This window comes from Eurosta solidaginis, chromosome 5 (assembly GCF_040869045.1).
Source record: "Eurosta solidaginis isolate ZX-2024a chromosome 5, ASM4086904v1, whole genome shotgun sequence".
NCBI lineage: Eukaryota > Metazoa > Arthropoda > Insecta > Diptera > Tephritidae > Eurosta > Eurosta solidaginis.
In genome coordinates, this window is record NC_090323.1 from 267,463,588 (window position 1) to 267,478,297 (window position 14,710).

Genomic DNA, 14,710 nt, shown 5'->3' on the forward strand with positions numbered 1-14,710 from the left:
GTAGATTTTATCAACATTATGCACTTTACTTTTAGGCTTTTCGATATCAGTCTCCCTGAACTATCCAACTACGTCATACATTCGGGCAAGGGATCTTTTATTTTAAGATAAAAACTTCCTGTTTTCGCAGAAGGAACATTAAAACAAAGTCAGACTCGCATTACATAACAATATCAGTGGTATGAGAGTTTTTATTGCACCGAAAGCACTAAAATTCCTGTAAAATTAGAGGCCCAAAACGGCCATAACGCGAAAGCAGTCCTGACTTTTCTCCCGAATAAATCACGTGAACACTTTTTATATGGGTAACCTCTAGATACTACGTAAGTAGGAACACGGCGCTGTAACACGACTTAGGCAGTCTTTGAAATTAAGCAATTATGACTTCAATAATCATAAAACGGCTAATTATTAACAAGTGGATCGAGCTAGTTCGTTCATTGCGCTAGGCTTGATTAGGATAGAGTTTGTCTTCCATTGACATTTTTGAAGAAGAAAAACGTTGAAAAACTAAAAACAGGTAGATTGAGCGCTTGTGTCTCGGATTTTGACAAGGCCGTATTTAAAAGAAATGGCTTTGAGTTGATGTGACCCAAATTTGTAGTCATTTTATTGTATCAATACCGTTAAAAGAGTTTACAATTCACCGCTTTGCCGACATACATACATACATACATATATACATGCATATACATATCTTGCCATAATGAATTAATTAATGGAGCTTATTAAAATTGGTTTCATTGAGCAAACACTCGGCGTGGTGGACTCAATTACATATACATACATATGTATATGCATTACAAATGTACGTTTATTGAATACAAAAATGCAACAAATGAAGTAAAGTGAAAACTGACGTGACAGCCGTATGATGCACCTTGCTGATGACAGCCAAATATGTACAAATGTACATACATACAAACATAAGCATATAACGGGAGGTGAGTAAAAACTTTCACTAGCCGAAACACGCACACATATGCAGAGCTATGCATCATTTATTTCAATGTATGCACGTATATTTTTAATATTGCAAGCATACACATTAAGGTGTTTCATTTTTATCTGAAATGAAATTAGAAACAAAAACGCTAAGTGACAGAGAAATAAGTGTGTTAGAGGCGTTGGTTTCACATTACTATTAAAAAGATGGTTGGTGTCAAGTGGAGGTTGCTTTCCTCCACTGCGAGCTCAGGGTATTTGTCTTTAAGAACGGTGTTCGCCGGGCAATACATGGCAAAGTTGTCCGACAACTTTTTATGGACGGCTAAACTCTTAAGTGCCGGATTTAGTGAGTATAGAAATTATTTCTTAAGTCTTTGGGAGGCGGGGCTTTTGCAATAAGATGCCTGTTGGGATGCCCAGGTTTCTGGGTATTCGGCAGAAATTGTTTTTCCAGAATTTCATTTCTTTCCTTTATGGGAGTATTCTCACTGTGTAGATGATGTTCCGAAGACATAGCAAGACATTCCGTGGAAGTTCTGAGGGCGGTGTTTTCACAGGCCTACAGTTTCGTGTAGTGTGTGTCTTTTAGGCTCGGTGACCATATTGGGGATGCGTAGCATACAAGCGGCCGGCAAGCGGCTACATGCTCCCCCAAATGTAAGTTCTGATTGAACGTCACACCCAGTATTTTTGGATATAAGGCAGTCGGTAGCATAATGCCATCGACGTGGATATTCAATGTCGACCATTTTCATTCTGTACGTTGTAAATATGGAGGATTTGGTGGATGACAATGACAGTTGACTGGGACGAAAAAGGATGTAAAAACTTTGTTTACGGTATTCCCCATAGAACTCAAATATATAATTTGTTTCAGTCCCACCCCTTCAAATAACCCACCCCTTAAATCCACGATCAAAGATATATCATATAAATTTGGGTTCCGATTGATTGTGGCTAAGGCATTTCGTCATTGCTCAAAGCTCAGTTTCCCCCAAGAAAACCCCCTTAAACGTGCACCGTAATCGGGTACAAAATTTACATGCAATACCTTTAACCGTGGTATTACTATTTGAAGTGGCGAAACTGAAAAGAATCTTTGCTGTGATACTTAGAGATCACTTTAAGAAGACATTAGCAACATTTGCGTCGAAAAATCACATCTTACGATGGAAGCGAGATCTCAATGCTATATTCGGATATTTTTTCGACAATAGGTTTTAGGAAAGACTTTTATTTCTTATTAACACCTATTCTTTTTTTCTTACGAGTGCAATATCACTCTATCTCGTGTCACGTTTTGAAAACGCCTTATCTCAGCAAACTTTTCAAATACGCCCCATAACGGAATAGGTTTGAAGCGTAGGGTGTGCTTCAAAATTCGGTTGAAGAACGCCCCATCTCAAAATTTTGACGGCGGAGTGGAATTTCACGCTATCTCAGTAGCCAGTTCAAAAACGCTGAATCTCAGAACTCGGTTGAAGAACTATCCCAGAATTTTTTTCAGCTTAAGTCAAGATTTGTTGAATTTAATTCTGAAAGAGAGCGTTCTTCAACAGAATTCCGAGTTAAAGCGTTTTTGAAAAATATTCTGAAATGAGGCGTGGCTCAAAAGTTGTCTAAGACAGGGCGTTTACGAAGCGACAGTAGCGATAGGTTGATACTTCACTCAGTAACTTTGTTTTTAAATTAGACTAGACTCCCAGATGAAGAGGGGGAAGCATATAAACTCGTAGAAGGGAAATGGAAATTTTAAAACTTTGCCTTCGAATAACGGCCGTAAAGTTCCAACTCTGTTTAAAAAGAAACTATCGCCCTTATTATCATTGTCGTCGCCGACATCGTCGTCGTTTTTCAGTCGACGTCACATCGTATCGACGTCGTCGTCACTTCGACACCAAATCGGCATTGGCTAAAGCGCCAAATACACGACACGAACATTTCCGCGAACATTCCCGTTATGTCATGTTTCTGCAGCCTTTTCTGTCGTGTATGGTGGTGTTTGCCAGTTCGCGCAAATGTTCGCCAAAAATCAAAATATTTTAATTTTTGGCGAACATTTGCGCGAACTGTTCGTGCGTGTATGGCGAAATAGCTCATAATCGTAGTAATTTCTGAACGGAACAGACGTGCGCGGAAAAGTAAAATGGACAATAAAAAATGTCTGAGTGAATTTATTGAATTTTTTAAACCATTCTTTGCACCAAATTCTTTTTTTGCGATCTTCTCTCTTTTTTTTACGCTTAATTGCCACAACGAGCAATATTGCTGCAGCACAATTGTTGTCCGTATTCATCGCTGTCTGAAAGAGAACTAATGTTCGGCCAAAAGTTCGTATTGTGTATGGCCAAAGCTGCGAACAAGATTGCGGAATGTTCGCGGAAATGTTTGTGTCATGTATTTGGCGCTTAAGCTTGTTGAGACGACGACCACAATTTATCGATAAAACGAAAGGAAAATATACTATCTCTGCCATTTATGGATCAGCTGTTCGGTTTTTTTTTTACTATTCCTGTATCTTTTTTCGCGATTTGAGACTTGTTTAAATATTTCATTTCAAGATTTTACAAAAATGTTTTATTATGACAGTAGTGCGAGCTCTAGTGACGAAAATAATAAAGAGGAGCTAACTCAATAGAATAATAAAAAATCAGAAATAACTCCGATTATTTCTAGCCCAGCTACAAGAATGTCGAATTATTGCGCACTCGTTATTTTCATTTTGACTATCTAAAAAAAAAATAATGCATATTACATGTTTGTATATTTAATTAATTAAAAAAGAAATGTCTTATAAATTTTCCTTCTGTCGTCAGTAAAACCAACATGTGTCGATAGTCGTCAATAGTTTTCGAAAACGACGACGGCAATACCAAATTTAACCCGTCGTCGTGAGTCGTCGTCATTCAGTGACGACGACGACAATAACTATAAGGGTGTATAATTTTGGTTCAACAAAATGTTATAACAGACAATTTAATATGTTGGAGCAAAAAGTATTAGCAGTATTCGCAAAATTCTTGCAAACATTTCGAAAGCTCCTTTTGACTAACCAATCTAGTTTAATAATATTATATTGCAGTAATATTTTGGGTGAAATCTAAAATAAAAAAAATTTAATTCCAGTAGGGAAACGCTAACTTTTGTTTGACACACCCTAATGTAACAACCATACAAAGTTGATTTGAACTCTTCGTCTCTCTTTAAGCGCTATCACCTATTTGGTTAACCGACAAACTATTTACCTTACATCAACCCATCCAATAAACGCCAATCCAAGTATTATTTTAATTAGATTAAGTAAGTGAAAATCCTTTGAAATCCAGCGCTGCTAAAATTAGGGCCAAACAATTTGCATCAACCTTTCAAGATGCAAATGTGTGTTATCTAGTGCAGTAAATGGGGAGCAACGGATTTTTTAGAATTTGTCTCACTCTACGCCCCACCGTTTTACACCAACTGTAGTTAACCGGGCAGTCTTGAATCTGATTGTTTATGCATTGTTTTGGACTGTTTCCAATATTACGGGCCTCGTATTCTTTCTCCAATTTCCCTCTCATCAGTTTCAAAGCTTTTTTTCCTTCAATACATGATTTCTTAGTTTGTTTATAATTTACTATTTTACGCCAAGTTAATTAAATATTTTCAGGGAGTATGAGTATGCTACACGAATAATTAAGACACTAAATAGATATGGTATTTTCTTTATGTATGTATGTTATGATAGGTGAATAGGTAAACATGGCAACCGTTGAGTGCAAACTTTCAAAAAAAGGCAAATAAACAATTTGCTTACAAATTCAAAAGTCACACCAAACCTAAAGAAAGTGCATAAGCATATTTACATAAAGATATGTATGTGTGTATTAGCTTTATACAGGGTGTCAACGATCCGTATAGTAGAGCCTCTTACACATCAAGACCGCAGTGTATGACCGATGATCCTACGGATGCCATAGAGGAGTTGTTTGACCATAGCCTTTCCGAGGTGACCCTGTCAACAAAAGCACAGAGTGTCTCCTCTTAACATCACTGCCACAGAGGTTGAAGAAGCAATCAAACTTGCTAAATCAACATTTCTTAAAAATCCAAAGTGGTGAGGGCAGTAGGTGTTCTAAAGTCTCAGTAAAACAGCTAACGAAGGATGCTTATATCAGGGGATCGCAAACTGTATGGTCGGCAGGCATGGGTTCAATTCAGGAACGTAACATCAATTTAACAAGATGGGGTCCTATCCCCACACGAACGAGTTACCACAGTTTTCTACGCCGATGACTGCACGACAATGGCAACAGGTCCTGGCCTTTCCATTGATAAGCAAATGCTCTTAAATTAACTGCTATCTCTCAAGTATTTCTAGTTTTCTTTTTTGCCTCGCGAAACTTGACACCATCACAAACCAAATCTTCAGCGACCATATTCACGACGTGGAAAACACAAGTATCGGAAATATTGGACATCCACCTCGATGGCATTACGCTGCCGAGTGTCCGATGCTCCAAAACATTGGGTGTGACATTCGATAATGTCCTGAACTTTGGCGAGCATGTAGTTGCAATTGTATTTCAAGTTCAGAGCCGTAACAAAATGCTAATGTCCTCGCTCCTCACTAGCAGCTCTTGGGGCGAAGCAAAAAACACTCAAAGCTACCTATGAAGCAGTTGGCCTGGCGCTTGTATGCCACGCGTCTTCGATAAGGTCGTCTGACTTTGAAGTTACACAATGGAGGAAACTGCAACGCTGTTGTGTGTGTGTGTTTACAGAATAGAGCATAAAAAGATTTCCAGAGTCATCCACAAAAGTCGACAAAGCCCTATGCTCGCAGTTGGGAAAACAAACTTCGCAGGAAGACGCGCGTTACTCTGGCACAACTTCGATCTGCATACTGTAATAGGTTAAACTCTTACTTAGAATCAGCCCCGACATCGCAATCTATGTGATACCTGTAATGTGTCGCCACATGACATCAACCATCTTTTAAATTGCAATGTCCAACGCTTCTCAAACCCGTGTCGTTTTGGTCCAACCCTATTGAAATTGTAAGTTTCCTGAGTTTCCGTTATGTGGATGGGAGTTGTGAGTGCTATACAACAAAAAGGGGTGACCCTTCTCCTTCAGAACGCTTCGAATCTAGACTTAAATTGTATCGAATTTACTGTTTCCCACATTCTAAGGTGTTCTGCGTTTCCGTGTTGGCCTATACCTGCCGCATAACTGTCCGACTCTGGGAGTAACGTTGGAATTGCTACGTCATTGGGCTCTGCCTTAGTTAAACGGTTTTTTAATTTATGGTCACCGGAAGTTCTCGTCTGAGAAAGTGTCTAACGAATCAGAATGATTACGCATTTCAAAAATATTTCCACATATCCCTGCAGAATAAATGTGCCGCCTCTGGACTAAACCATCTTCGGTGGCGCCGAGAATCCTTCACGTTAGCTGTTACCACCATGAGCCGAACAAGTTAAGCCCCCCGAGAGAAAGACCAGCTCGCTGACGACCAGCATCAATGCTTTTTACTTAAATTCCATACAAATCAAAATAAAATTCCATACACAATCCTCATACGCAATCGCTCGTGACTTGCTTTTAGTAGGTGCACATCAGCTACGCATGCGCATAAGACTATCCCTCCAAATATTGTGTATTCTCGTATAAATAGTTTGCTTTGGCTGGCACATGCCACAATGTATTCATAAAATGCATGCGGGGCTTAGCCCACACTAATTTGTCTATGAAATAAATAAAATTGACAGCAACAATTCTATAAAAATAACTGCATCAACAACACAAACTGACGACGATAGCTAATATTTTAGTTGCAACTACAATTTTATGCTAAGCTCCCTTGTTGTTGCTGTTTTTAAACGGTTTTACTTATTATTAAATTTGCTTTTATTGTTTTTATTGTCCTGCTTACCTTGGTGTGCAAGAATGCCAGACTCTTGTTGACATTTTCGATTTTATGTACACGCATACGACCGTTATTCGGTTTTCCTAGTTTCTCCGATGATATGATCTCCAGGAGCTTAAGTAATTTGATGCCATCAGCTAAATCTGTGAATAGGTCTTCGACCTCCATTTTTGCCTACAAACAGAACAAATGCTCAGTAAGCACGTTTGTATGTATTTATGAGTGTTTTTTAAGAAAATGAAAAACTTGATTTTATTTATAGACTAAGTAAGTTTTAGTATTAAATTAATAAGCAGTGTCTTGCAGTAAGGAGAGTTAAGGATAGTGATAGGGTAGGGCTAGAGATTGGGATCGGAATAGGGATAGGGATAAGGATAAAGAAAGGGATAGTGATAGATATGGGAATCGGAATGGAGTAACTGATAGTGAAAAGGTGACAATATAAAGGAAAGCTTAGTTTAAGGTGGTACACATCAACGGGTCTCATATAAAACTACCATTAAACTCGTTTATGGGGATCCCTCTACTCACTTTGATCAAAAATGAATTCATCCATTTTGTGAACGTCTTCTTCTGTATGTGTAAACGTTCCTCTTGTAACGTTTTAATGCGCTCATTCTCGAATTTTATAATGCCATCTCGTTGGTTCATGGTGGCATCTTTGCGATTTTGAGCCTGCAACGAGTAGCCACCTGGTTCATATTGTGATGCTGCAAAGAAAAATAAAGAAAGTTAATTTTGTACTAACGTACAACATGAAGAGAAAGTTATTTCTAAAGTTGCCAGTAAATATTATGAAATTCAAATAGAACATAATATGAACAAATCGACTGAAAAGCTTCATTTTAGATCTCTTAGTAAAATATTATTAGCTGTTTTATCTTTCTTTCCGCTTGCTCCTCTTCTTCCCCTACTTCAGCATATACCCTCTCTTTCAGCTCTCCACCTCGTAAATATATGTATATGTATATAGGATATCAAAACCAAATTCGTTTTGTGGATATAGCCAATACAGATGTATATTGGAACGATTTTCCGTCATCCCTTGTCAAATTTGGTTTCGAGACAAACCGGTTTCGGAGTTGTGTTCTCGGAGAACGAAAATCGACACTGATGATGGCACAACGCCGAAACCAGTTTGTCTCGAAACCAAATTTGACAAGGGATGACGGAAAATCGTTCCAATATACATCATTTATCCACCCTGTCGGAAAATCAACAAAACATAATAAGTTAGCCAATACAGCTTTATCCCTGGTCGGAAGCTGACATCGCCCCGTTTTGCAAAATTCCATATAGATTGCTGAAACGAACTTATACACCCCATACCCCACGAATTCAGTCTTGATTTAGGCTTTGGACGCTCTTAATTGTTAGACACACGAGTATACTCTATATTTATGGCTACATATAAGATCACTTCAAGAACTTATAACCTTCATAAGCAGTTAGCGGTACTTTAACCTCTTCGATGCCTTCAAAAAAAATGTGCGCAGCTTACTACGCACAAATGTTTACCTTACGAGTTACGCATTTGTTTGCTTCAATTAAGTTTTTGTTTATAATTGCAGAGCGGCGAACAATAACAATATTTACCAACAACCAGATGATAGAAAAAATGAATAAAAGAAAAGAAAATACTCTGTAGATATCAGTCAGCCACGACAACCCTAGGCCAAATAACGAATCAAGCAGAAGAAATTATATGTATATTTGTATGTACATATGTACTTGCGTAAATACATATAATAAAGGTAGAAAGACAATTCAATGGTCTTTCATATGTTCTTACTTGTCAGAGAAATGCATAAGGACTCTCGTGGAGAATTGAATGTTCTACAAAAAAGCTCTGAAAACAGCCCGCACAAAAAAAAAAATATAACAAAATTATTACATTATTATTGAAACAGCCCCGAAAACATTTCGAAATTAAAACGCATATAATCTCGAAATAGTCCGGAGATAAGATTGCTAAAAAACACAGAAGAAAGGATAAACTGGCTTTTTTTAAAACGTTGGTACCTAATGCTCTACTGAAACACTTTTTTACGAAATTATCACTAACAGACCGTGATATACATAGTTCCAATAGAAATACTTCATATAAGATTCCCGAACGATCTCGAAAGGGCTCCGAAAAAGTTATGAAATGATCTCGGCGATTTTATCACGAAAACAACAACAAAACTGATCCAAAACAGTTCCGAGAAGATCTGGATCACAATCCCACAACCGTTTCGAAGTAGTTCAAAAAGTCTTGAAATAGCTCCGAAAAGTTCCCTAAAACAATGCCAATATAGTCCTAAAATAATCAAGAAGTAGCCCCGAAATTATCCCGAAATAGCCCCGATATGACTCCAAAAATTACCCGAAAATAATCACGAAATGGTCCAAAAATTAGTCTGGTAGTGTTTCAGAAATAGCCCTAAAACGACCAAGAAACAACTCGAAGAAATTCGTGAGATGATCCGCAAATGTGATCTCGAAATTTTCCGGAAATTGTTCCGGAATAATCCAAAAATAACGTAATCTGAAAACTGATAGCTTTTCCAAAATTATTCAGACCAAAATCTATATATGTATATATGTACCTATGGATACATGGATATCTGGATGTTTCGATGTTGGGATGACCAGATGTTGATTTGCGACTTAATACACCAGCGCGGCTGAACTTGTTCCGCTAAAGCTTGGCTCACAAATAGCTAATACTCAAGAAGGATCTACTGGGCATATTCTTTTTTAAAGGCGGGAGTATCTTCAAGCTATCCCGAAATAGTCCCGAAAACAATCCTGTTACGGCGGCAAGACCACAGATAGGGCGCGCTCGTAATAATGGTGGGGAGAAAAGAAAGGAGAAAACACAAACGAATTCGTTATAAAAAGATACACAATAATGTTTATTGAAGTGAAAGTAAATGCAATTGTAGAATTAATCCAATTAGTAACAATTCAAGATTTCCGATTGCGGAGTGTATAAAATGAATTTTATAATTTTGATTGACAAAGGACTTACCTTCGGTGGCTTGGCTGCTGGCGGTTTCTTAAACGTTCGCAAAAGAAGTTAAAGAGGTAAAAAAGACTTTATTTCGTGGCCACCGCCGAATCCTAGGCTTAACTATTATCCGGCGGGGTAAACGGTTATCGGTATAAACCGATATGAATAAATGAAAAAGAAAACTAAAGCGATACGAGGGTGCACCGCCATATTTAGGCTTGTGGCCTAAACATGCCGGCCCCCTTGCGGCGAGCAACTTCGAAACGACCGTAACGCCCCCAACAACCAAGTCCCAAAGGGCTTGCGAGAACGAATCTCAACTTAAAATTAACGAATCTCAACTTAAATTTAGACCCTGCAGTAAATGCGTATGGAAGAAAAAATAGTATGACCAGGATACATAATTCGACCGACGCCAGACGCTTCTTCGTGGAATTCTTATTGAATGGACAGTTGCCTGATTATTGTTGGTGGGCTCCAGACACTACCAACCCGAATATGGTGGCTTGAGTGAGCAGCCCGCCTACGTTCGACGGTGGTGTGCCGCTAACCATTAGGCTGGCGTAGACATCGGCACCTAGTGTGAGCCGGACAGGTGTAGACCGGTGGAAAGCTGGATCCGCCAGCTTCATAAATTGGAATGGCGTGGCTACCGATGGATCCAGAGTTGCTGTTGGACTAAGCCTTGAATATCATGACACCACTGTGGCCTGGGTCGTCACTGCTCCCGTTACCCCGAATTCCCCTCGCAGAACAAGCGTGCACTTCACGTGATAGGACGTGCCGGTACGCTCTAACCCGAGGTCCCTTGCGAGGTTTGCATCGATGATGGAATTCGAAGCGCAGGAATCGATAAGGGCGCGTACTGCGTGGAGCTTCCCTCCTGCTGCTATCCGAACGACCGCCGTTGAAGCTATGGCTACAAATGCGCGTGTAATGATCGTTGCTAGAGACGTCTCCCAGAGGCGTCCCGTTCTGAAGCCGGCTGGCCTTGTTGGTTGGCGCGCGAGTGTGGTTACTTGGGCACGAACGTTATACGGGGCCGCCCTACCAACTGAGCGTCGTGACGAGCGGGACGGACGTGGTTTCGCGTCGCCACGGCGCCGCCCGGTAGAGCGGTGCGATGGGGGGAAAGGACGTGTCTCCCCGCCATCCCCGCGTTGTACGTTTGAAGGCTTTTCATCAGCGGCGGTCGGAAACGTCGGAACGACGGAAACCGGAAACGCCCGGTGGTGTTGTTGCTAGTATTGCTGTAGGATCTTCCCGTCGTTCGATCTCTTCTTCGGCGACGTCCGCTTCCCACCACAGGGTTTGTTCCGTGACGTGGATTGATAGGGCTCCGTCGGAGCTCTCTTCGCCATCTATCGTGGGACGGTGGTGGAATGTCGTCGAGGTGTGTTGACATGTGGTGCTGCTCGTTGCACCGATGACAGCGATCTTCAGCGATTTGTGCAGTATCTCAAATCTATGATTGTCTTTAGTCGATCCATGTTCGTCATGCCCCGGTAAATCGGGCAGAGCCTTATGCTGTGCGAAATTATTCTGGAATTGTTTCAAAGAAGTCCCGAAAGGGTCCTCAACAAATTTGCTAAAAATAATTAAAAAGGCTACTTTCCCAAAGGTTTGTAGGACCAAATCGCCAAGTTTTTCTAATAAGTATATCTAGTATATTCTTCCACACTATTGTTAACCTACGAGTATGTTAAGAAAAAGTAACTTTTATCAGAGGATGTGGGATGCCTACTTTACCATAGAAAGAAACCAGTAGTTCCTTTCAGACTATTAGCCATCTGGCACTTCAACTCAACTCAAACGTCTGGACATCCAAACTTTCAATGTTATAAAATTAATAGGGTAATAATAATTATTATTCAAGGTCAAAGTTTATTAATAATTCTATAATAACTTGAAGATGGGATACATATTGCACTTGAATATTCAAGGAAAATGTGCAAGTGCTTGAGATATCCAGCCAGCCTTTTTTCCAAGTTACGATAACAAAAACGGTCACTGACGCTATTCTCTGGTACTCGTACATCGTAATACATGCGTATGTACGTTAAAGAATGTTCACTTAAAAAATCTCTTCAGAAGCCATACAAGAACGCAAATATTGTGTAGAATTGAAAGCTTTTGCGGAAGCACCAAGAAATCGATAGGTAGTCATGTATTTGTGTTGGCATTTATAATTTATTTACATCAACAAAATCTTGGTTTTCGCATTGATCAGATACGATTTGACACGCTGATTATGTCAGCCGCCATGTGATCCGCTATGCCCAAGCGCAGCAATACCGACATTCTCTTTACTTTCATAACTTCACAAAAGTGCAGAAAAAAATTTCGATCATATATAAAACTTGTTCAACAAATTTAATTGCTTACTCATTTGTTGATTATTAACGGATTTAATTAACTTAGCAATGAAAGCAATTAGATTATTAGATTATTATTTATTTCATTATTCTCATAAGCGTATGTACATATTCGATAGCTTAATTTTACATGTCTACAATATCATTACTTAGAGAATAGTTAGTGACATCTTTATTTTATATAATAAAAATAGTGTTGTATGTCACATCATGTTTTAACAAATTCCATTGTATAAATAGTAGTAGTGGGGTGAACAAAAAAAAGAATACAAGATATATATAAAAAAAATTTATTTTAAATGAGAATAAGATATTTCAAAAATAAATTGACTAAATTAAGTCATGAAACAATTTGAAGAAAGAATACAAAAGCTAAGTTTACAGAATTCCTCATAAGAAAACAGCAAAAAGAAAATTCAAAACTATACAATGCATATATAAAATTAAAGACTATATTATACAACGTAGTGCATCAAAATTTCTATCTGGTTGGTATCAAACTCAAGAAGCCAAGTTTTTATTTTTTTTAAAAACACAGATCTGGATCTAATGTCTCGTATGTTTTCTGGAATGGAATTAAAAAGTTTGCAGGATAAGACAGTGTAGGAATTTCTAAACAATGTTGTTCAAAAAACTGGCAAAGAAACAAGTGTGCTATGGTTACTACGCAGGCTGTACATTCCTCGTGTTGGATTTTGCAAATAGCCACCTCTCATGTAAAAAATTTTTAAAACTTTGTAATAGAGCAAATGCCGAACTGCGAATATATTTGATCTTCTAAATAAGTCAAAGGAATGAGTCCGACGTGGACAATTAAAAATTTTTCTTACTGCACATTTTTGCAGTACAGTTAATTGATTTATTTTATTGGAGTGAGCACCACCCCAGCAACTTATTCCATATTCTAATTTTGAATGAAATATACTATAATAAACTGTTTTCAGTGTATGGTTTGGAACGTATTTTCTGAGACGGTAAAGTATACGATTGGCTGAAAGTAAGTATTTTCTTACAGTTGCGATTTGCTCATTCCAGTATAGATTACGGTCAATTGTGACTCCTAGGTATTTGAAGCTATTCACTTTTTCAATTTCAAAGCGGACCCAGAACCGATCCTTGTGGTACACCAGAGTTTATGACTTTGGTCTCACTAAGAGTGTTGCCTATTTTCACTCTTTGGGTTCGATTTCCTAAATAAGAAACAAACCAATTGTATAACAAGCCACGAATTCCAAATTATAAAGCTTATTTAAAAGACGGCCATGATCAACCATATCGAATGCTTTTGTAATGTCCACAAAAAGCCCAGCACAATCTTTTTTTGAATCAATACCCTTGTATATAGTTGAACAGAAGTCCAAAAGAGCATCTTCCGTAGAAAGACCATCCCTGAAACCAAATTGCAAAGGACTAAGAAAATTTATTTTTTCAAAGTAGGATAACATCCTTACTTTTACAATTTTTTCAAAAATTTTAGTAATTGATGACAAAAGTGAAATCGGCCCATAGTTAGCCATATCTTTTTTATTACCTTTTTAATTTTAATTGTTCTGGGAAAATCCCAGTTGTAACACTCAAGTTAAAGATATGTTTTAAAACATCAACAATATTGTATGAGATTTTCTTTAACATAACGTTAGAGATTCCATCATGACCGGAAGAATTACTATTTTTCAAAGATTTGATTGCAGTTAAAATTTCCGATCCTGAGATTGGCTCAAAAAAGAAGCTGTTGCTTCTGAAAGAATCTTTAGCTACTCGAAAATCAAAGCAACAATCGCAAGGGGTGTCACATTTGGCGGAAAGTTTGACTTCACAATTGAAGTAAAGTATTCATTAAAATCATTAGCTATTTCTATGGGAACAGAAATATCAACGCCTTCTTTTTGTAAAACAAAATGAGAATCTTGCCTTTTTGTGTTTTTATCAATAATCCTATTTATTACTTTCCACTCTTCTTTTGGATTACCTTTGGATTTATTGACTAAGTTATTATAATAATCGTCCCGAAATTTACGAATTTCTCCATTGATTCGTTTGCATATTTGCTTAAAACGAGTATTCAAATTGGTGTCATATGGATGTTTGTTGCACTTTTTTTAAATTTATTTTTGAACCTAATTCTATTCAAAAGGCATTTATTTATCCACGGTTTGAGTCTGATTTCTGATGCTTTTTTGTTAACGCAGTATGTTGAGGAGTTAATGCATTGCATTAAATTATGTAAAAACAAGCCGTATGCCCTTGATACATTTTCTTCGGCGTATACATACATTGCTCCAAATATTTAAGCGAAGTTCAATATTTAGTTGATCAAAATAAATTTTTTCCACAACATGTCTATTTCTTTTTCTAACGTCTTTCTCAACCATTGTGTTTTTAAAGAGAATACCACTCATACAGTGATCCGTGATACCCAGGTCCGAGTTAATAGCGGAACAGGCAGACCAAGAAGAACCAAAGAAGCGGCACAGTACG

General features: G+C 38.1%; 1 protein-coding gene across 9 annotated transcripts in view; it reads right to left on the bottom strand.

Moving 5' to 3' along the window:
• kst (spectrin beta chain, non-erythrocytic 5 kst) overlaps positions 1-14,710 on the bottom strand; it is a 155,916-nt gene that overhangs the window by 40,185 nt on the left and 101,021 nt on the right. For all 9 annotated transcript variants that reach the window (XM_067790372.1, XM_067790371.1, XM_067790370.1 and 6 more), the window contains 2 exons: positions 7,391-7,569; positions 6,866-7,033 (listed from right to left, as the gene is read on the bottom strand). In XM_067790372.1, coding sequence (XP_067646473.1) covers positions 6,866-7,033; positions 7,391-7,510 — 288 coding nt within the window. In that variant the 5' untranslated portion in view covers positions 7,511-7,569. The remainder of the gene's footprint in view (positions 1-6,865; positions 7,034-7,390; positions 7,570-14,710) is intronic.